Source organism: Schistocerca cancellata, chromosome 7 (genome assembly GCF_023864275.1).
Source record: "Schistocerca cancellata isolate TAMUIC-IGC-003103 chromosome 7, iqSchCanc2.1, whole genome shotgun sequence".
Taxonomy (NCBI): domain Eukaryota; kingdom Metazoa; phylum Arthropoda; class Insecta; order Orthoptera; family Acrididae; genus Schistocerca; species Schistocerca cancellata.
The window spans coordinates 85,343,935-85,368,692 of NC_064632.1; the positions used below are offsets into that span (position 1 = coordinate 85,343,935).

Here is a 24,758-nt window from a genome sequence, read left to right on the forward strand (position 1 = left end):
CAGGTTTGAAAATGTCTTTACTGCAGATCAGGAAAAACAGCTAGCTCAACATGTACTGATATTAGAAGAAAGGCATTTGGAATTAGCCTAACTGACTTAAGAATCCTCGCTTTTTGAGTTAGCTGAAACTAACAATATTCAGCACAGTTTTAACACCATTAAAAAAATGGTGGGTAGGCACTGGTTGTACAATTTTCTTGGAAGAAATAAATGTATGGAGTTTGACAAGCAATGATTTCAGTCATTAAAAGGAGCAAACCTACACTTTTAAACTTTGTCAGTGCTTGAAAATGAAGACAGAAGTCTTCAAGAAAACCAATGAAGGCTGCAACAGACAAAAATTTACAAGATTCTGTTTTCAAGTGGTTTTTGCAGAAACTTTCCATACGAAACGCAATTTTGGATCAGATTCTTTGTGAAAAAGCTAAACTCTTAGCTCAGAAGCTTGGTTGTTCAGCCTTCAAAGCACGTAATGGCTGGCTAAGAAATTTTAATTGCTGGCACAGTGTCCATGAACAGGATTTAAGTGGCGAGATGTTTTCAACAGACTCCAAAGCTGCAGAAGATTTTATTGAAAAATTTAAAGTTGTAACAGACTCCTACAATCCTGAGTTTTTTTGTGACACAGTCTTGCTTGGAAAGTTCTGCCTAAAACCACTTTAGCATCTAAAAGGAAGTGTAGTGCTCCAGAACATAAAGTTAGTAAAGAACAGCGCTTACCTGTGCAAACTCTACAGGAGCCATAAAATACCACTTCTGTTGATAGGGGAGTCAAAAAGCCCAAGAGCATTTCTATATGTGAAATAGCTTCCCCTCTTTTTATGAAAACCACCCCAGGGCTTGGATGACTGAGTGGTATTACAAAATTTTCTTCCCTGAAGAGAAAAGGCAACCAAAATCTCTGGGGGAAGGCAGCAGTAAAGTGATTTTGATTGTTGATGATGTACCAACTCATTCCAGCAGTGTTGAAAAGAGAAAATAGCCAGTTTACAACCATCTTTTTACCACCAAACTTACCATGAAACTTCACAAGCTTGTTGCAATCACTGGATCAGTCTGTTATTCAAACGATGGAACACCATTACGGAAGGCAACATTTAGGGAAACTTTTGGTAGAGAATGAAGACATAGAAGGTATGTTGGGTAACCACAAAAAAACAAAATTAATTTGAAAGATTGAGCTTACAAGGTGGCAGAAGCTTGGAGGTTGGTAAAGGCAATCACATTAAAACATGCATGGAACAAGTTACAAGGCATATCGACTGAAGAAGAGAAGGAAAAGGGGAAAAAGGAAAAATAATCTCAAGAAAAGAAATGGAATGGACATGAGAAGATGAGGATGATATGTCACTTGAGGAATTAACAAACATTCTTTTGAAAATTCCTGGATGTTCAGAAGTTAATGCTGAAGATACAGCAGAATGGGTGGTGTGTGATTCATCAGACATTGGGTTTCAAATTCTAAAAAGTGTGAGAAGAAAGTGTCGAGCAAGAAGATGACCTCAATGTTGAAGCTGAAGCCCAAATGGGACCATAAGCTAGTGAAGCATTTGCTGGCCTTGAAACTCTGTTGAAGTGGACGGAGTGTCAGCCACAGTGTGACCACATGCAGTTTCTCACTGTCAAGCAGATTCACGACTTCGCTGCCCAAAAACAAATGAAGACAGTCAAACAGCTAACTTGACTGAGAAGTTCCGCAAGCAATGACTTTCAGCACCTGTACTGTACATTTAACTACGTAGCATGTACATGAAAGTGTCTCATTTTAATTTTAATTGATTAAAGTCTCTTTTCCTTTAAAAATATTTCTTTCTCCCATTTTCAACATACAGAACTAAATGTATAGCATGTAATTACTGTAATTAAAATACATAGACCCTTTTTTTAAAAAACACCCAATTATCCAAATGGGTCGGGTCCCAGATATTTCAGGTAATTAAAGTTCTACTGTACTGCCATATTTGATGTTTCATTTATCATGGTTTCTTGTACAAAATAAGCTAAATATTTTTGTGTTGTGTGTTTTTGTTCCTTTTCCCCTTCCCCTCCCCTTCCCTATTTGCTGCCTCAGAAGAATATAATACGATTCTATGAGTATGTATACAAAGTTGGCTGTTCTTGTTATTGTTCTATACCATGATGACACGCTACACAATAAAAGTTACAGGCTTTTCAAGGATTTTGTTTTTACATTGTGCATTCTCTCTGGGGGATACCACCTTATCGTAACACTGAGAAAGCAGGTGTGTTCGTGTGAAGCTGAGGCCTATGACTGCTGTAGCTGGACAAGTCTCAATGGATGAACTTTATGAAGCGTGTCCCACAGCATCCCATCTCTTCCGACATCCATTTCTGTAGCCCTTTCCAAACTCTCTAGGTTCCCAACCAAAAGTGTGATGTGATATGTGCCAAGGGGTGTGTGGCAATGAGAAGATATGTCATGAACAGAGCATCAGGGATACCAGGCAACCTCTGTGAGTAATTAACCTTACACCAGCTTTGGTCTTAGCTGGTGCTGACCTGATGCATCTGCACTCCAATATTTGTGGGACCAGTATGGAGAACACAGAAAACAATTCGAGTACTGGGGGGGGGGGGGGGCTTGATGATGTCTCAATTACCCAAACATCAAGGCTGGAACCAATAGAAGTCATTTCTGCTACTATATCATGTGACAGTTGGGTCAGCTGCGTGACACTTGGGTCAGAACAAGATCAAATTCTACTCTGGGGCAAAAACGAAAATTAAAGCAATGAATCACATCCTAAATAACAGTGGAGGGAATTAAAATACTTTGAACTAAAGATCTCAAAAAAGACCAACCCTGACAGAAAGGGGTAAACAGACTCCTTCCACCTCCATGAAAAGGAACAAGAGAACAAGGGAGGAGTCTAGTATGCCCACTTTCAGGATAATCAGATCCAGAAAAAGCCACACCAAAAACAGGGAAAAAGACCTGTAGTACTGCAGTCTCAGTTTTTAGTATAGTGGTTATCCAACATGGATATTGACTTGTCAACATCATTTCGCAGCTGGAAAGGCTAGTCAAGATGCCTCTCTTTGAGAGGATTGGGAGGGGGAAGGGGTGAGACTAGGCCCTAAATTTAGTTGGGTCTATGAGGACATAGGGAACAGTGGATTGGCTTAAGAAGATCATGACCAAGGTATCCCTTGGGAGACAGGAAAGAAGGAAGATTAGTGTTTAACATCCTTCCAACATTCAGGTTATTAGATATGGAGCACAAGCTATGTTGTATTAAGGATGGGGAAGGAAATCAGCCATGCCTTCTGAAAAGAATCATCATAACATTTGCCTGGAATGATTTCGAGAAATCATGGAAAATCTAAATCAGGATGACTGGATGTGAATTTTAAACATCATCATCCTGAATGTGAGTCCATGGTAGAAAGCAAAGCTGCTGATCATGAGAACAGCAGCACTCTTGAAGACTGCAAAGATATTGGTTTGGATCCCAAAACTGTTTATAGATGTTCCTCAAAAGATTGTGAGGAAGCATGGGTGCAGAACCAGAGAGCATAGACAGAAGAGCACTAGAGGGTAATCAACCAAATGGCTGTATCTGATTGCGAAAGCCTTGTGATGGATGTCGGGGAGGAAACGCAGAGGGCAATGTGAAAACAGGACCTGAAACTGGATTCTCGCAGGTTACCAACAAGGTAATTACAGCCATTGGAAATGACCATCACAGCAAGTTTGTGGATGGGAGTGTTGCAGATAAACCTGCTACATAGTAAGGAGGAAACAGCCACTTACAATCATCTTCTGGGAAGACAGGAAGTAGATATGGCCCTGATACAGGAACCTCATATATACAGCATGAATCACCTAAAACTTACACCGCAAGTTTAGTGGAAATGACAAGTAGTATTGATGTGTGTTTTTGACAGAATAGATCAGTAATTAGAGGCTCATCTTGTTAGCCAACAATTAGACTGTAATAATACTTAGAAGGTGTAGTTTTTGTGTAAACATACACATCTTAAATGAAAAAATATCTTCTGACATTAACAAACTAAAATTAGGGTAAATCAAACTGTCAGCGATGTTCGCTGCAGGATTCTAGTGCGAGTCATTCATGATATACTGTATTTTGAAATGTTTCCCCATGGACACTTGTTTGTGCCATTCAACCTGCATAATTGCTACATAAAATGTCGTTATGTTTAGTTACAGTGTGCTTGCGTGTTCCTTAAGTGCACTGCGACTTGCTAGTGAGTTAGCATATGACAAGTTCAAGCAGTATGTCATGAGTGGACGATGGGATTTCCCAATCCAGAAAAAGCCAACATGCTCATGGTGTGTGGAGAGTGTAAGACAAATGCAGTTAATTCTTGTATGGTGTGCACAGCAAGATATCCCAACAAATGTCAAATTTCTTGGCAATCATTTATCAACCTCTTCAACCAGTTATGTGAAAGTGGTAGTGTAACACCTGCACAATGTAACAGAAGGAAACATGTGGTGACAGAAGAGGTGGAAATTAATGTTCTTGCTGCTGTTGCCAGCTGATCTGCACATTAGCTCCTATACAGTTGCATGAGGAAGTGGTGTGAATCAGGCAAGTGTCCTATGCATTCTCCATCGATATAGGTTCTATCCCTATCACTTCTCTGTATCAAGAGTTCCATAGAAATGACTATGAGAATCATGTAAACTTCTGTAAATGGGCACTGAGACAGGATATTCCATATGTATCATGTATCTTGTTTAGCGATCAAGCCACATTTACCAATCATGGGCAGGTAAAGCACCGAAACATGCACTATTGGACTTTTGATAATCCCCACTGGCTTTATCAGGTGGAATGTCAGCATCCATGGCGTGTACACATATGGTGTGGGGTAATGAACCATCAGCTCATAGGCCCATTTTTCACACACAGAACACTGAACATGCACAAGTATTGGAGCCTCCTTACAGACCATCTTCACAGATGCTAGAAGGCATTCCTCTGCAGACTATGAGGAAGCTGTGTTACCAACATGATGGCTGTCCAGTCCATAATGCATGAAGTACGAAAGCATGTCTTCATGAATTGTCTCCAACTTGCTGGATTGGAGGCAGAGGACCTGTACCTTGGCTGGCCTTTCCCTGGATTTAACACCTGCAGACTTTTTTCTTTGGGGACAGCTGACAGATGCTGTCTACAAGGACATACCAGCTACACCCAATGATGTGCAACGACATATTACTTGGACATCTCCACTGATATGCTAGTATATGTGCAGCAGTTGTTCCTTACCTGACAGGAAGCATGTGTTGTTGCTGTCAATGGTCATTTTGAACACAAACTGTCATCATACGCAGTTGTGTTGTTTTTTAGTGTGTGTTACCACAGGTGTTGTACAAATGTCAGTGTGGGAATTTTTTATGATATAATACCTCGCAAATGACTTGCACTAGTGTTCTGTAACAAAGGAACTGGAGTTAAGTTGATTTATGCTAGAAATCTAAAAAGAATCCCAGAATGTGCACTTATGTTATGAATGGAATGTCCTTCATGCCAATGATGGACTTCTGTAGGAAGAACTTAATGATCATCAGGAAGAAACAGCACAAGGAAGGAAGCACAAGGGAATCTGTACTGGCCTCAGCTTACCATCTTCACAAGGACAGTGCTCCTCCTTCCCAGGAAGTGAGGAGACGTAGACAGCTGCTTGCATCTGAATGAACAACTGTTGGTTGGTTGTGATGCCAGTGCCCGCAACCTGGTGTGACAAAGGAGCATCACCAACAGGAGAGGTGAGTACCCAATGGAGAGTAATTTGGATATCTTGTACAGGAGTAGGGAATCCAGCTTCAGGAAAACATGGAGGGAAGAGTTAACTGGCATAATGTTTGGGTTCATCCTAATGATTAGTTATGTTATACAATGGCATGTAGCCATCCTTATCTGACCACATGTGTATTAAGCCTGGGGTTGAAATGGATATTAAAAAGATCATGGTCTATAGAACTCCCAGGAAAACAAACTGCGTCTCATATAGCACAGACCTAAACTCATGCTTACCTAAAGTTAAAACTTCAATAACAAATCCACTAGATCTTGAGGAAATGGCAGACAAAGTGTCTTGGGTTGGGTTGTTTGGGGGAAGAGACCAAACTGCGAGGTCATTGATCCCATCGGATTAGGGAAGGATGGGGAGGAAGTCGGCCATGCCCTTTCAAAGGAACCATCCCAGCATTTGCCTGGGGCAATTTAGGGAAATCACGGAAAACCTAAATCAGGATGGCCGAATGCGGGATTGAACCATCGTCCTCCCGAATGCGAGTTCAGTATGCTAACCACTGCGTCCCCTCGCTCAGTCCAAAGTGATGTCTGTCATTACAACCTCATATTATAAATCTGTCCAATCACCCATATGTGCACATACAGGAATGTACCTTGGTAGAACAATAATTTGGAATTGCAAAGGATGCAGGGAAAAAGACTGTTCAACTTCACAAGAAGGAAAGGACAATGGGCAAAATATCAGGAGGCTCTTGTTAACGCAACCTTGCAATTAAGCAAGCAAAATTATCATCCCAGTAGGTATCTTGTGACGAGTTGCAAGGTACAGCTGCTAGGGTCAGACTAATGAGAGAACTGGGAATCTGCCAGAGAATCCAGTGGGCGGTGGGAACATTTAAACATACTGAATAATAACCACTCAACTGCTCTTGTAAGTAATTTATTTAGCTGCCAGATTTATATCTTAGAAGCCACGTCATCCAGTTAACCATTACATCAAGGGTCACAATTTGTTGACAAGAGCCCACTTACTAATAAAAACAGTATAAAACTGATAAATAAGAAGGAAATTTGTATGCTAATGAAAATAACATTCCATAAATACAGCAAGCCGTGATGCTTGGAGATGCAGGCGAGAAAGTTCTCAGTTCAGGACTAAGCAAGAAGTCATGTGGGTCATGGAAAGCACGGGCATGCATGCAGTGTGGTGTAATATGACCTACTGTCATAGAAACTACTTACGAAATCAGTAACAACTTAGTGGTCATATGAGATATAAATAAAAAACTAAGGCCATATAATATAATCTCATAAAGGAAAAATGACAGTAACTTTATTGGAGACACAAAGTTGACAAAGTCCATAATTTTCTTGCAAATTGTTGTGACTCGCCGATCATTCAAAGTGCCGCCGCGCAATTACGCGCAGTGCTCATTCAAATGCTAACGTGTACACATGTCTTGCTTGTGAACTTACTCTGTGACTTATATGTGTTGCGTTGTTCTGAAATATATGTGTTAAACTTGATGTTATAACAGTGATAAATGTAAAAAAATAGACATAAGAAGCAACAGCTACAGAATACAGTGTATTTTGTAAGTGTAAATATAACAATAGTATTAAGTCTGACATTTGCCAAAGCCATCATTACAATGGCGCCTTGCAAAGAAAATGTAAATAAATAAAATAAATAAATAACCCTTGCCACTAATGAGCATTAGCTTTCCTAACACCTGCAACCTCCTTCCTCATCACCATCACCAACTGTATCTTCAACCACAATTACTTCTCCTCTGAAGGCATAACCTATAAACAAATCTGTGGTACAGCAATGAGCATCTGCATGGCACCATCCTATGCCAACCTATTCACTGGCCATCTAGAGGAATTTTTCCTAGCCAGAAAATAATAATCTATCCCATGAAAGAACTGTTAATTAAACATTCCACTATAATGTGTGCAACTGCTCTGAAGAGCATTTTCATTCCTCTCTATGTACTAAACACTTTCTCACAGCATCTGACTCTCAGGAAATGACATGTAGCACTTTTGGTGGCCAAAATTCTGCCTATTCTGAGTTGATTTCAGTAACTTGTTTTCCACATGACACTGACTGAATTTGTCCACATTGTGGCAACAACTAGCAGTAAACATAAGAATTTATGTCAGATCACTATTGTTGTTCAAAGAATTATTGACTCTGTTTCAAACACATTAGGACCAGTTTAACATTAACAGTATCCCGAAACAAGAACTGAAGATTAGTGTTGAATATATAATCAGTTTTCAGGATATTAGAGATGGAGCTCGAATATTGGTATTTAAAAACTAATTTCAAAATAACTCAAAGTGATAAGTATTATTGTTTAGTATGAAATAAACAAACATTATGCCACTGAATTGCTTGAACAACAAAGCCTGTTGACAAAAACTTAACAAATATTTAAACAACCACTGTTGTGACTCGCCGATTATTCAAAGTGCCACCGCGCAATTACGCACGTCCTCTACGTGCGGCGCTGTCTGCCAGCCAGGCAGCAGCTGCGCCACCTAAGCGGCCAGCCGAGCAGCGGCCGCTAGACTGAGACTCAGTGTTTAACTGAATGCCGACTTGTACACAGGTCAACTTACTCAGTGACTTATATGTGTTGTTGTGTTGTCTGAATCATGTGTTAAATTTGAAGATATAAAAATTGGTGACGAGGTAGTGGATTTTTCCTTTTCACCGTTGACTCACAGGGTTCCATGGCTACTGTCGAGCAGCTCCTTGAACAGCAAACGCTTCTAACAGCGGCGATTCGCGATTTCGTCGCGGCGTCCAATGCGGGGCGTTTCTCGTCGTTGGCTGTACCTCCTTTTCCACCTTACGACGAGACGGCGGAAGACTGGTCTGATTATGAAAAACGTCTTCGACAGCACTTCTTGGCATTTCATGTCACGGACGAACAACCATGTAAGTCTCTGTTCCTTTCCTGGATTTCACCTCAACTGTATCGGTTGTTGTCGCAATTGGCTCCTTTGAAGGATCCTGCGTCTTTGTCCTTTGCTGAAATGTGCTCCCTTCTGTCTGTCTATTTTCAAAAGCAAACGCATGTGGTAGCCTCTCGTGTTGCCTTTTATCGTTGTCAAAAACAACCAAATCAGTCCTATTGCGCTTGGGCTGCTGAACTTCACGGCCTCAGTCGAAAGTGTCAATTTGTTACTGACGTTCACAAAGAATCCTATGCCGATTCCATGGTACGGGATGCTATTATCTGGTCGGCGCCCGACAAAGAAGTTTGGCAACGTGCCCTTCAGTTGGCGAATCCGACTCTAGATGAAGTTCTCTCCATTGCGCAGTCTTTTGAAATTTCTCGCACCGCTGGAGTGCAAATAGAGGCTTGGGGCTACGTCAGGGAAATACAACCTCTGTGCGCTGTTGACGATGCGTGCGGCGCATCCCCGCCGGCCGACATGGCCGCAGTACACTTCCACGCGCAGCCTCGGCCTAGCCGTAAACAACCCACTAAGAAACTGCAGCAAAATCCCTGGCAACTTCCTTCATGTCCGCGGTGTTTTATGAAACATTCACGCGAGGATTGTCCCCAACGTTGGGCTGTGTGTCACAATTGCAAAAAGAAAGGTCATGTGTCTTCCGTTTGTAAATCCGACCGCATACATGATGTTCATGAACATGACGCTGATTCTGATTCTGTGTTGTCTGTAAATTGCACTTCTTCCCTTTCAGGGAAGTTATTCCTCACTATCCAAATCCTTGGTCAAGATTTTCGCATGCAAGTGGATACCGGTTCTGCTGCCACTATAATTAATTCTCAGACATATCTTCAGCTGGGTTCTCCACTCCTGTGCCCCGTCACTCAGCAATTACGGACGTACAATAAACAGAAGATTTCTCTCTTGGGACAGTTTAATGCTGAAGTATCTTACAAATCCGTCGTTCGCATTGTTCCCATATTTGTGGTCGACCAGAGCACCGCAGAAAATCTTTTTGGTTTCGATGCCTTTCGCGTTTTTGGGTTCTCCATAGATGATTCTGTCAATATTGTCTCTGACGCTATTCCTTATGCTCAACTGGATTCCTTGTCGACGACATTTTCGTCCCTTTTTTCTCCTGGGTTAGGCCGTGCAAACGACTTTGAAGCTCATATCACGCTCAAACCCACTGCTCGGCCTAAGTTTTTTCGGGCTTGGCCCATTCCTGTGGCCCTTCGTGATCGGGTAAAACAGGAGTTGGATCGTCTCACTACTTCAGGGGTCTTGCTTCCTGTCACTTCCAGTGAGTGGTCCTCTCCTGTCGTTGTCGTTGCTAAGCCCAATGGTGATATTCATCTCTGTGGCGATTTCAAAGCCACTGTAAATGCTCAATGCCTCATCGACACTTACCCTATGCCCCGTCCGGAAGAACTGTTCACTGAACTCGCTGGAGGACAGTATTTTTCTAAAATTGATCTGTCGGAAGCTTATCATCAACTTCCTCTCGACGCTGCTTCCCGGCAGTTTCTGGTCCTTAACACGCCTTTCGGCCTCTATCAATACCAATGCTTGCCATTCGGGGTTGCTAGCGCCCCTGCTCTTTTTCAGCGATTCTTGGAACAATTATTGCTCCCTGTCCCAGGGTGTATCAATTACATGGACGACATTGTTGTCACTGGCTCCACTACTGAAGAACATCTTCAAAATCTCCGCACACTTTTTAATGTCTTACAGACTGCCGGTCTTAAGTGTAATCTTCAGAAATCACAATTCTTTCAGGCATCTATCACGTACTTGGGGTTTCAACTCTCTCGGGATGGTATTCGTCCACTTCAACACACTGTTGCTGCGATCGATGCCCTTCTTCGCCCTACATCTGTTAAGGAACTGCAGGCTTTCTTGGGGAAAATAGCATACTATCACAAGTTTTTACCGTCTGCGACGTCGGTGGCTCAGCCATTGCATCGCCTGTTGCATAAAAACGTGCCTTTTCACTGGTCCGCGTCATGTGACACGGCTTTCCGGAAATTAAAGACTATGCTGAAACAGGCCCCATGCCTGGCTACTTATTGACCTGGCCAACATCTTGTTCTTGCCACAGACGCCTCTCAATACGGGGTCGGTGCAGTCCTTGCGCACCGTTTTTCTGACGGTTCGGAACAACCCATCGCTTATGCCTCCAAAACGCTCACGGATGCCCAACAAAAGTATTCTCAAATTGAGAAAGAAGCTTTGGCCATCATTTATGCTCTTCATAAGTTTGGTGTTTTTCTCTATGGCTCAAAATTTCATCTTGTTATGGATCACAAACCACTTGTTTCCTTGTTTCATCCATCAACATTACTTCCCGACAAGGCTGCACACTGCCTCCAGCGTTGGGCTCTTTACTTGTCCCGTTTCAATTATGAGATTCATTTCCGGCCAACGGCTCAACATGCGAATGCTGATGCTTTGTCTCGCCTTCCCATGGGTCCTGATCAGGCATTCGATAGGGACGAACTTTTGTGTTTCCACCTGGATGTTGCCGAGCAGCGGGTTGTGGACGGGTTCCCCATCACTGGGGACAGGCTGACGGCTGCTACGGGTTCTGACCCTACCCTCTCCCAGGTTTTACGCTGTATTCAGAAGGGTTGGCCAGATCGCCCGTCCGCTAAGACTTCTGATCCATTGCGGAACTACTACACTTTGCGCTACCGCCTCACGGCTAGGGATGGTGTTATCCTCCTCTCCACTGACAATGCTTCGCCGCGTGTTGTGGTACCTGCGTCTTTGCATGCTTCGGTCTTGCGCCTCCTTCACCAGGGGCACTGGGGTGTGTCTCGCACAAAATCTCTGGCACGCTGTCATGTGTACTGGCCTGGCATCGACTCTGACATCGCACACATGGTCGCTGCCTGCGGCCCTTGTGCGTCACAGGCCGCTGCCTCGAAGTCATCTTTGTCACCGTGGCCTTTGCCTGAGAAGCCCTGGGAGCGCATTCATGCTGACTTTGCGGGACCCTTTATAGGTACTTATTGGCTCCTCGTAATTGACGCCTATTCTAACTTTCCTTTCATTGTCCGTTGCACGTCACCTACCACCGCGGCAACCACCAATGCTCTCGCCCGCATTTTTTCTTTGGAAGGCCTCCCCTCTACTCTTGTTACTAATAATGGTCCGCAATTTGCCTCTTCCGACTTTGCAGATTTTTGTGCTCGTCACGGCGTTACGCATGTCACGGCTCCGCCGTTCCATCCACAATCCAACGGTGAGGCTGAACGACTGGTCCGCACATTTAAGGCTCAGATGCGGAAACTTCTGACTTCTTCTGCTGCTGGTGACGCGCTTCTCCAGTTCCTGGCATCTTACCCTTTCACCCCCATGGGCGATCACAGCCCGGCTGAGCTCTTACATGGCCGACCGCCCCGCACGCTACTTCATCTTCTGCGGCCTCCCACCTCACGGCCGCAGGTGCCTTCACTTGGCCGGTTCACCGCCGACGACCTCGTCTGGGTACGGGGATATGGCAGGCGGCCAAAATGGAGCCCGGGCCGCATCTTACGACACCGTGGCAGACGCCTGTATGAAATCCAGACGGACACGGGTGTTGCAGTGCGTCATTCGGACCAGCTTCGGCCTCGGGTGCCAGCAACGCCTGTTCCGAATGCCGCCACACCACCTTTGGCTCTACCTAATGCTCGGGATCTTGGCATCTCTCAATACTCACAACGCAGCCCTCTCACCGTCATCGCGATGCCAGCACAAGAACGGACGCCACCAGGAGACGTGCCCATGCAGGAACCGGAGGACCGTCCTCTGTCAGAGTACATCTACTCGCCTCCTCCTCCAACAGACGCCAACACATCGCCCATGTCTCCTGTCATATCAACTGGACTTGCCGCAACGGGCAGATTGGTGCAGGGGGCCCCAGCAGATTCAACCCCTACGTCTCCTGTCATCTCGACCCGTTATCATTGGGGACACTTCCGTCCGTACGGGAAGCCTCCTCCTCGAGACTTTACGGCGAGTCAAACAACGCCTATGGACGTTAGCCATCTCCAGGACACCTCCATCAAGACCAGTGCAACAATTTCAAAGGGGGGAAAAGTGTTGTGACTCACCGATTATTCAAAGTGCCGCCGCGCAATTACGCACGTCCTCTACATGCGGCGCTGTCTGCCAGACAGGCAGCAGCTGCGCCACCTAAGCGGCCAGCCGAGCAGCGGCCGCTAGACTGAGACTCGGTGTTTAATCGAATGCCGACTTGTACACAGGTCAACTTACTCAGTGACTTATATGTGTTGTTGTGTTGTCCGAATAATGTGTTAAATTTGAAGATATAAAAACCACTACTGCTTCATCTTCTCTGTTTGTGATTTCTGTTTGATTCCAAAATCTGGCTCAGTAATGTACCACTGAAAAACTTTTTAAGAAACCTGTTAATAACTATGGTACAACTATTCCAATACTTTAGCCTAATAAACTGCTCCATTAACAATTTTCATTGAAATCCTGTGACTACCCATAGTGTGAAATAACAAATCTCAAGTAACTGCTTTCAGTTAAAGCAAGGAATCAATTACATTATGTTCATAGATATATGTATGTCTTATTAATCAATTAATGAAAATTCTGTTATTACCTTAAATCCAAAACCAATGGAATCTATGGACACTACATACTTTCTAGCATAGTTCTGTAATGTTGCAGTAAGGAAGGCTTGTGGGAAGAAAAAGCCAGAAATCCAAAAACAAGCAGGTATACCAGAATCAATCCAATCTTGAAGAAACTTGATCCTGGCAATCAAGTCCTGCACCCAAGCACCTGCAATTTAATGAAATTTCAATTTTTTCTTGTAGATGGTAAAATGCATATCAGATTTCCTTAGAAAACAGATTCCTGTCCTGCTACTGAGTTAATACATTACACATGAGAGAGGGCGCACAATAATACAATAGAAAGGACATGCTTTTACAAAATTACTTAAGTTTCATAAGTTATTGAGTTTCCCAACAGCAAACTGGTATATACAAGGGCACCCCAAAAAGGAATGCCTCCAATTTTTTAATGTGAAAACTCTTGAAGTTTTATAAATAAAACAAACATTATCAGCATTCTACATCTATGTGTTTATTTCTCAAGATAGTCATCCTGGTGACACATACATTTCTCCCAACGAGTGGTCAGTTTTGCTTTATTGAAAATATTTCAGGAAGTTTCACATAAAAAATTTGAAGGCATTTCAGTACACCCTCATAGTGTCCTGATTTACTAAAGTGGGATTTCAGACTTGTATTGCTCTAAATACAGGCTTTGGAGATAGGCTGTAAATTGAAAAGCAAAAAGAAACTCCAAAAAAATCTGTGTATTGTCTTTTGTAGCATCATACACCAGTCTTTATTTTCTACTTGAATTGACTGTCTATATAATCTGTTCTGGTGTTTGGTTTAGTTAAGGAAGCTTAGGATCTATGTTCCATCAGCGACAACTCCATTTGAGACAGAGAATTGTTTAGCAAGTTTTTTAGATTAAAACTCTCACATAAAACTTCTGTCTGATATTAAAATGTCATATACTAATCTGAAAGGGTTTGTAATCATGGGAAGTAATCTCAGAATACATTAAGTAATAAAAGTAAGCACTAATCATAGCATGTAGGCTTTCACGGCTGGCGTCTTCAGTAATTAAAACTTCCGGGCTAAGAGGCCACGGTGACCATGAAATAAAATTTAGCGAGACGAGCGGGCTAGCTAAGACATCGCATTATTATGCACTTATGTATATAGAGGCTGTAGAGATTTTTAAACACCACAATAATTTTAACAGGAAAGAAGAAGGCTTGAAATTAGATAAGATATGGCGATAGACTTTGTACCAAAGATGTGACAATCGATTACCTTCGATCGAGAGTAATGACGCCAGCCAGAGATAGTTTTACTGTTGACAACACGTGACGAGTGGTGGCGCCCTCTACGCGCTCTATATAAACAGGACCTCCACGGCCTAGCAGCCAGTCGTAGACTCACCTGAGATGATGCTGCCCGCAGCTGGCAACAAAATGTCAGGGAGAAGTATTTCTACTATTGGACCACAGCCTCTTAGCCCTGAAGTTTTAATTACTGAAAAGTAAGCACTAATAGTAACCTACAAGACTAAAGTAACACAGCATACAGGACTAAAGAAAGAATATCAACCCCTAACTTTCAATGAGAGTGACATCAAATAAGATATCAAATTATAAGGTCTGTCTATCAATCTATCAGTGTTTTGATATGTCAGACATAAAGGATTGATGTAGTGCCTATGTTGGTGACACTGTAATAAAATGAAGGACATGAAGGAGCTGTGAGAGAAATAGTGTTAAATATTGTTGTTAATGACTGTTTAGCAAGGATAGTTATAGAAAAAATAATGTACAGGGACAACCAGAACTCCACCAATAAAATTTCAGAGTTGGTAGTATGGATTAAAACAAGGAAAAAATCACCCCAGGATGATGATTAGCTGTGAAATACATTTCTTCTACTGCAAGATCTTTGTTTTCCATATTTTGGGAGCAGAAAGTATAGACCAAAACAAGAAAAATTGTCTAGTAAACATTGGCTATAGAATGCATACCTTAAGAGATTTAAGAAGTATGAGTATTTGTGCACTGGAAGAGGTGTGCTTCATGGTAATGAAAATGAACAAGTGCTCATAGCTCTTGAGATACGCATTTTGAACCAATGTTTACTACACTTTTTTTCCTTGTTTTGGTTCATACTACCACTTCTAAAAAAGTTCACTGGTGGAGTTCTAGTTCACACTGTACATTACTTTTTATACATCTGTCCTTGTTAAACAGTCACTCGCAACAATCCATCATATTTGACATACAGAAACAATGATAGACTGAAGACAGACATGCGTGTACATGGATGGAATACTGAATCTCTGAAGTTATAGGCCAAGAATGATGGAAAAGGGGGGGGGGGGGGGGGGGGTGTACTGAATCATAATTATTTGGCAAGCTAACAATAGCAATGCCATGAAACCTCAATGTTAAAAAGATTACTAGAAGTAGATATAAAACTCAGAATGATGGTCATCAGCTAGAATCCATGAAAATATTTACAACCTGCAACTCTAGAAAGCAATAGGCTTGAAGGTATTTGTAATGCAAAATACTATAATCAGATGTTGGGACATTGCTGTTCCCTTCAAAAGAGAGGAATATGTGACTGCAAAATGTAGCTCTGCTGAACAGTGTGTCATCACCTTTGTAAGTCAACTGATAAATGTGATAGCACATAGGATCAGTCAAATTCTTAGATAAACTTTTAATTCACAATAGGAAAAAAAGGTCTGTCCTGCTATTTACAATTTTCTTATGAGACCAACTGTGATATTACATTCAAGAAGCTATGAAAGAAAGGTTGTTGTTTTCTTGCGGTCTTCAGACCAAAGACTGGTCTGATGCAGCTCTCCATGCTACTCTATACTGTGCAAGCCTCTTCATCTCCCAGTATTTTTATTTTTATTTACACCTTAAGTTCCATAGGACAAAACTGAAGAGCAAATCACCAAGGTCATGGAATGTGTCAGTAAGTGAAATTACAACATAAAAGTAATAACAGATACAAATAAAATGTTTATGAACCCGAATAAAGTCAATCCATACGCTTAAGTAAACGCAATCAACAATACAACAGAAATCATCTTAATTTTTCAAGGCACTCATTGACAGGATATGAGTGACCCATGAGGAAACTCAACAGTTTACTATCTATCTGAACACCTAGGAATTTGAACTGTTCAGATTCACTAATCTATGATTCAGTGAAATTGAAACATCAGGTTTTGTTGAATTGTGTGTTAGAAACTGTAAAAACTGAGTGTTACTGTGATTTGATGTTAGTTTATTTTCTACAAGCCATGAACTTAGGTCATGAACTGAACTACTTGAAACCGAGCCAATGTTGCACATTACACCCCTCACTACCAAGCTAGTGTCATCAGCAAACAGAAATATTTTTGAATTACCTGAAATACTAGAGAGCATATCATTTAAATAAATAAGAAACGGAATGGGCCCAACACTGATCCCTGGGACACCCCCCACTTGACTGTACCCCATTCAGACCCCACATCACAGCTATTCTCAACATTGTGAATAATTGTCTGTTGCAAGTAAGAGGAGAACCAATTGTGAGCTACTCCCCATATTCCGTGATGGTCCAGCTTCTGGAGCAATACAGGGCTATTACAAATGATTGAAGCGATTTCATAAATTCACTGTATCTCCATTCATTGACATATCGTCACGACACACTACAGATACGTAGAAAATCTCATAAAGTTTTGTTCGGCTGAAGCCGCACTTCAGGTTTCTGCCGCCAGAGCGCTTGAGAGCGCAGTGAGACAAAATGGCGACAGGAGCCGAGAAAGCGTATGTCGTGCTTGAAATGCACTCATATCAGTCAGTCATAACAGTGCAACGACACTTCAGGATGAAGTTCAACAAAGATCCACCAACTGCTAACTCCATTCGCAGTTTAAAGCTTCTGGATGCCTCTGTAAGGGGAAATCAACGGGTCGGCCTGCAGTGAGCGAGGAAACGGTTGAACGCGTGCGGGCAAGTTTCACACGTAGCCCGCGGAAGTCGACGAATAAAGCAAGCAGGGAGCTAAACGTACCACAGCCGACGGTCAACAGGATGGTGCTCCACCGCACTTCCATCATGATGTTCGGCATTTCTTAAACAGGAGATTGGGAAACCGATGGATCGGTCGTGGTGGAGATCATGATCAGCAATTCATGTCATGGCCTCCACACTCACCCGACTTAACCCCATGCGATTTCTTTCTGTGGGGTTACGTGAAAGATTCAGTGTTTAAACCTCCTCTACCAAGAAACATGCCAGAACTGCGAGCTCGCATCAACGATGCTTTCGAACTCATTGATGGGGACATGCTGCGCCGAGTGTGGGAGGAACTTGATTATCGGCTTGACGTCTGCCGAATCACTAAAGGGGCACATATCGAACATTTGTGAATGCCTAAAAAAACTTTTTGAGTTTTTGTATGTGTGTGCAAAGCATTGTGAAAATATCTCAAATAATAAAGTTATTGTAGAGCTGTGAAATCGCTTCAATCATTTGTAATAACCCTGTATTTTGTGATCAAAACAATCAAACACCTTAGTAAAATCAAAAACATATGCCTAGTGTACAAAACCTTTTGTTTAACCCATCCAGTAGCTCACAGAAAAAAGAGAATATAGCATTTTCAATTGTTAAATGACTTCTAAAGTTGAACTGTACCTACTGCAACCTGCATCCCTCTGAATCTGGTTACTGTATTCATCTCTTGGTCTCCCTCCACAATTTTTGCCACCCCACACTTTCATCCAGTGCCAAATTGGTGATCCCCTGATGCCTCAGAATGTGTCCGTCCCACCAACTGATCCCTTCTTTTAGTCAGGATTACCATAAATTTCTCTTCTCCCATATGTGATCTACCCATCTAATTTTCAGCATTCTTCTGTAGCACCACATTTCAAAAGCTTCTGTTTTCTTCTTTCTCTTCTTGTCTAAACTGTTTATCGTCCATGTTTCACTTCCATATATAGCCACACTCCATACAAATGCCTTCAGCAAGGACATCCTCACACTTAAATTTATATTCGATGTTAACAAATTTCTCTTCTTCAGAAACGCTTTTCTTGCCATTGTCAATCAACATTTTATACCCTCCCTACTTCAACCATCATGTTATTTTGCTTCCCAAACAGCAAAACTCATTTACTACTTTAAGTGTCTCATTTCCTAATCTAATCCCCTCAGCATCACTTGATTTAATTTGACTACATTTCGTTATCCTCTTTTTGCTTTAGTTGATGTTCATCTTATATCCTCCTTTCAAGATACTGTCCATTCCATTCAACTGCTCTTCCAAGTCCTTTGCTGTCTCTGATAGAATTACAATGTCATTGGCAAATGTCAAAGTTTTTATTTCTTCTCCCTGCACTTTAATTCCTACTCCAAGTTTTTCTTTTGTTTCCTTTACTGCTTGCTCAATATACAGACTGAATATCGTCAGAGATAGGCTACAACCCTGTCTCACTCCCTTCTCAACCATTGCTTCCCTTTTGTGCCTCTTAACTCTTATAACAGCCATCTGGTTTCTGTATAAATTGCAAATAGCCTTTTTCTACCTGTGTTTTACCACTGCCTCCTTCAGAATTTGAAATAGAGTATTCCTCAGCACTGTCAAAAGCTTTCTCTAAGTTTACAAATGCTATAAATGTAGGTTTGCCTTTCCTTAACCCATGTTGTAAGAGAAGTTGTAGGGTAAGTATTGCCTCCAGAATCCAAACTGATCTTCCCCAAGGTCAGCTACTACCACTTTTTCCATTCTTCTGAACAGAATTCATGTTAGCATTGCGCAGCCATGACTTATTAAACCAATAGTTCAGTAATTTTCACACCTGTCAGCACCTGCTTTCTTTGGAATTGGAATTATTATATTCTTCTTGAAGTCTGAGGGTATTTTACCTGTCTCACACATCTTGCTCACCAGATGGAAGTGTTTTGTCATGACTGACTCTCTCAAGGCTATCTATCAGTAGCTCTAACGGATTTTGTCTGTTCGCGGGGCCTTGTTTCAACATAAGTCTTTCAGTGCTTTATCAAATCTTCACACAGTATCATGCCTCCCTTCTCATCTTCCTCTACATCCTCATCCATTTCCATTACAATGCCCACAAGTACATCTTCCTTGTACAGTCCATCTATATATACTCCTTCTATCTTTGTTTTCCCTTCTTTGCTTAGGACTGGTTTTCCATCTGAGGTCTTGACATTCATACATGTGGTTCTCTTTTCCCCCAAGGTCTCTTTAATTTTCCTGTAAGCAGTACCTATCTTACCCCTAGTTATGTATGCTCCTACATTCTTACATTTGTCCTCTAGTCATTCCTGCTTAGCCATTTTGCACTTCCTGTTGATCTCACTTTTTAAACATTTGTATTCCTGTTTGCCTGCTTCATTTATTGCATTTTTATATTCTCTCCTTTCCCCAATTAAATTCAACATCTCCTGTGTTATCCAAGGATTTCTTCAAGCCCTTGTCTTTTTACCTACTCAATTCTCTGCTGCCTTAACTATTTCATCTCTCAAAGCTACCCATTCTTATTCTCTTGTATTCCTTTCCTGTGTTCTTGTCAGTCATTCCCTAATGCTACCTCGGAAACTCTCTACAACCTCTGGTTCTTTCAGTTTATCCACATCCCATCTCCTTAAATTCCTGCCTTTTTGCAGTTTCTTCAGTTTTAATCTGTAGTTCATAACCAATACATTGTGGGCAGAGTCCATATCTGCCCTTGGAAATGTCTTAAAATCTACAATTTGGTTCCTAAATCTCTGCCTAACCATTATATAATCAATCTGAAACCCTCTAGTGTCTCACATGTCTCTTCCACTTATACAACCGTCTCTCATGATTTTTAAACCAAGTGTTCGCTTTGATTAAATTATGCTCTGTGCAAAATTCTACCAGGCGGCTTCTTCTTTCATTCCTTTCCATCAGTCCTTATTCTACCTTCTACAATTCCTTCTCTTCCCTTTCCTACCATTAAATTCCAGTTCCCCATGACTATTAAATTTTTGACTCCTTTAACCATCCGAATAATTACTTCTATCTGGTCATACACTTCCTCAATCTCCTCCTCACCGCAGAGATATTTGGCATATAAACTTGTACTACTTTACTGGATGTGGGCTTTGTGCCTATTTTGGCTACTATAACGCATTCACTATGCTGTTCATAGTAACTTATCTGGATTCCTATTTTTTTTATTCATTATTAAACCTACTCCTGCACATATGTATTTGATTTTGTATTTATAACCCTGCATGCACTTGAGCAGAAGTCCTGTTCCTTCTGCCACCGAACTTCACTAATTTTAACTTTAACCTATTCATTTCCATTTTAAAGTTTTCTAACTAGCTGCCCAATTAAGGGATCTGACATTTAACACTCTGATTCGTAGAATGCAAATTTCATTTCTCCTGATCACAACATCCTCCTGCACAGTTCCACTCGGAGATCCGGATGTGGGACTATTTTACTTCTGCAATATTTTACCCACTTAGCAGCATGGAATGTGCATGTTATCCTCTATGACATGCTGACTTGTGAAGAATGTTTTAAATATGTAACATATCTTTGAATGTAAAATTTTGATTGCTTTCTAGGGGGTTCTGTAAAACATAATATTACTACAAAAAATTTTACAGGCACATCACAAGGAAGCACAACATACACAAGTAGCTGAGACAAAATAATAAGGGTCCCAACATAAAATGAGCTCTGCATACTACAAACTTACACTCTGCAGCATTATACAGTTGCATAAGATAAAAGTCGTTTGAAGTAGACCTCTTTACAGTTTGGAAACTGAGTGCCATAAGAAAATTAATTGGAAATTTGGTACATGAGTGATTATTTGCAAACAAACAGCAAGCAAACTCTGCAGGGACATAAAGGATTAACAACTGAATCTTTATTCATCTTTGGTATTGTTAGAAGTTTCAACCAGTTGATAAGCTGCTATATTATAATCAAATTCTCACTACAATAAAAATTAGTGTACAGTAGTAAAGCAATCAGAAATCACAATACCTAGAGGCTTGAGGGAGGGATAAGCCTTGCTGGACCACATAGAAGGTACTATATTTGTATAGAGACTGTAGGCCATATTTTCTAGTGCTTCAGACATCACAACAAGGCCTTTCAGAGCTCGAAGCAGTTCTTGTAAACTTGAATGGATTACTTTCAGCAGACGATTAAATCGAATGACTTCCTGCACTAATACTGTGTTTAGCGATTCTTCATACAGCACTGGATACCTGCAAAATAATAGGCAATGTAAGTATAATCTGAAAACTAAACACAATTTAATTTTTTTGTTTTTGTTATGTAATACAGGATTTTTTTTAAAAAAGTTCAATATTCTTACAAGAGGAAGTTCTGGTCAAAAATATAAAAAAGTCCTTTAAACCTATGCCTGGAAACAGATGCTTGTTGAGATATGGGACCATTCTGTCCTACACTAGCCATCTGTCTGTTAACACTAAAGCAGCTGCTCAATGGGGTTACCACTCATTCTTATAATCCTTGAACCCTCATTCTCAAAGAATTACGAACTTGTCTGAACATCCCTTGCAGCCTTCAGATTGAAGCACATGGGTAGGAAACACAATTCTGTAATATTTGCATGTTCCTGAAGGGTGCAGAATAAACCAATGTCTTTAAATGTGCTCATAGCCATAAATCAAAGATATTATGGTTAGGTGACTGGACAGCCCATACTAATGCACCTCCTTAACTAATCTGTTACTCTTTAAATGACTGTGTTAGGTGCAGTCATATGAGACACAAAAAGTGTTTTGCCACGCTGTGCATACACTGCACCTGTTTCTTCCAGCACAGGCAGTGTTACATGATTATTGTGATCCTATCCCACTACATGTGAATCTCACTTCATTCATAAATAAAGTAAAAGCTGTGCATGGTATTTGCAGGGCTGGGCCCCTCCACATTCAGCCACCATACTTCACAGTAAGCTTAGGGGGTCAGGAACAGTCCCTGCCTCATCTCAGAGGTTGTTTGTAAATAGTCATGGTACTGTGTACAGTCAAGCTACCAGCAGACACCACAGCATCCAGAGACACAGCGTTTTCATTACATGATATGTAAGTCATAGCACATAGTGCTGAGGCCATGGGTCCTACTTATATCTGCAAAGTCACATTTCCACATGACTCCATGAATGTATCCTCCCATAGTTATCTACTTAGGTTGGTGACCCACATTTTGAAAGACAGTAACGCTCTGGGCTTGAACAGACCCACAGCCACTTGAAGTCTCTGCTATGAGTTCTGCAATGGACCCCGCCATGCCTGACACTTCAGCTGCTGCCAAGGTTCGTGTTGCACCTGTTGTGAGCCACATTCACCACTACAGTCCCACTAGTGGCTACTGAGGGGACTGCATTACACAGTTTGCCTATGAGCTCATTGCCCCATGGGGTCGAGGCATTAAGGCACTTCGCTGCTCATCTGTGGATTGCCTACAAGCTCTCAGACTCATAGGACTGTGTTGTTATTAATCTTCCCTGCTCCTTAAGACAATGCTGCTCTCAAGTTTTATAGACATCATACTCGGAAGTTGTATTTAGTATGGTTCTTGTAATAAACAGTTGTTACTGTATACTGTGTGTCTATGTTCAGCAGGTCTCACTCTTCAGTAAGAGGAGTCTGTTTCTCACATGTGTTAACAATGTTTTTTAATGTCATCTTCTCTCCTTTCATCTGCCATAATCTTCAATGGCAGTGAGGCAAAAGGTTTTGTGTTTCTGTATTCGTCAAGTGTGTTTTAGTGTTTCTCACCATGTATTAGTTCATTTTGCTGAGGCAGGGCATTTTGTTTTTGAAGTTTGTTCGAGTGGTTTTCAACTGTCTTGATTATTGCTTGTGCACTAGTTTGTTCTGTGGGGCAGCATCTTCTTGCTTCTTATGTTGTTATAGTCTGCATGCAGTGGTGTTCATCACATTCCATGCATGCATCAGTGTTCATTGTATTCTGGATTTTCTCAGTCTATGCATGTTCAACAAGTTTCTTGGTACTTGTTGTCTTTCTGCATATTTTGTTCAAGTGTTGTACATGTGTGAATTCTCTAAACTGAGGCTTTTGGTCTGCACTGACTTCAATGGCTATTTTTGTACTCTGGTGGAAATTCAATAATTTGTTGGCAGTGTATTTTCATGTAAGGTTTCTGGTTTATTTTGCCAGTACTATCACTGGAGCTGTCCTTGATTGAAGTCCTTCAGTTACAGGGTCAGCTGATTCAGATACTGTTTCAGAGCATAACAGGCCAACAGCTGCTTGAAGTCTCTGCTATGAGTTCCATTAGTTCTCATTTCAGAAGTTTAGGGACTAATTACAGAGACAAACACAAACAAAAAGAAATGAGTAACGACATCAACAACCAACTCCACTGAGTACTCGCAGCTCTCAATACTAGTAAAAAGATCCATATCTCAGTAAGTATTAATTTCTGGAAAAAAGTTTCAGAATAAAATGTCTCCATGTGTATCCTTCCCACTAACTCCACAGAGAGGGAAAATTTTGAGCTTAAAAGCAGTAAACCGAAGAAGCTAGACATGATATCATCTTATCACAAGGGTCCATCCATGTCTTATGGCGATGATTTTATGACAGAATTAAAAATATGTTTGAATGAATCATCAGCTCCTTTTGACCCTCCCTCAATTTCTTCAACTTGACTACCAGACTGTAGACTGTGAGGGAGAAACTCAAATGTTAAAATAGTTATCATTTTTCAGTCACATATAAATGGATATTAAAACTGTGTGTACAGGGCACTTATATGTGCATATGCCTTCAAGAAACACATTTTAAGGCTATATACAACATAATCTTGATCTGCAATGATATAACCTTCATATAAAGGACAAACTTAGTGTCAAGGAGGCAAAGGACTATGTGGCTATTCTTGCGAATTGGACAGCCTTATAGCAAGTAGTCTACTTTCATTCTGGGTGAGGGATAAATTGCAGTGTACCGAAGGTGTACTTAGGGGAAAGTGTTTTCACTTTCTTCTTCTTATCAACTGTAGCAATGAGTACCCCACAACATAAAAAGAAAAACATAAAAATACAAAATAAAATAGCAAATATAATTTAAAAATAAATACATAAAAACAGGGCATCTGTATTAGAATGAATGTCATTATTAGTTGTAGGCATGTAATGCCATCCACATCTACATCCATACTTCAAAAACCAGAGGGTCAAAGCCAGATATGACAAGAGCACATAAAGCAGAGACCCCATATAAAAACCAATTTAAGACATACAATGTGAGGTTTTCATGCCCAAGATGGCTGTCTCAGACACCAGTCTATGTACATCATTATCTCATGACTAACTGGACAGAGATAAATGTAAATGACAAGCTATTGTCTGTGTGTAGAATAGTGTTTTTATGT

At 41.2% G+C, this 24,758-nt stretch overlaps 1 protein-coding gene across 1 annotated transcript in view; it reads right to left on the reverse strand.

The window, feature by feature from the left end:
* The window catches only part of LOC126092652 (dynein axonemal heavy chain 1-like), an 894,951-nt gene that overhangs the window by 10,552 nt on the left and 859,641 nt on the right, over nucleotides 1-24,758 (reverse strand). The window contains exons 56-57 of the mRNA XM_049908374.1: nucleotides 21,368-21,594; nucleotides 13,348-13,529 (exon numbers count right to left, since the gene is read on the reverse strand). Of these exons, the coding sequence (XP_049764331.1) occupies nucleotides 13,348-13,529; nucleotides 21,368-21,594 (409 nt within the window). The remainder of the gene's footprint in view (nucleotides 1-13,347; nucleotides 13,530-21,367; nucleotides 21,595-24,758) is intronic.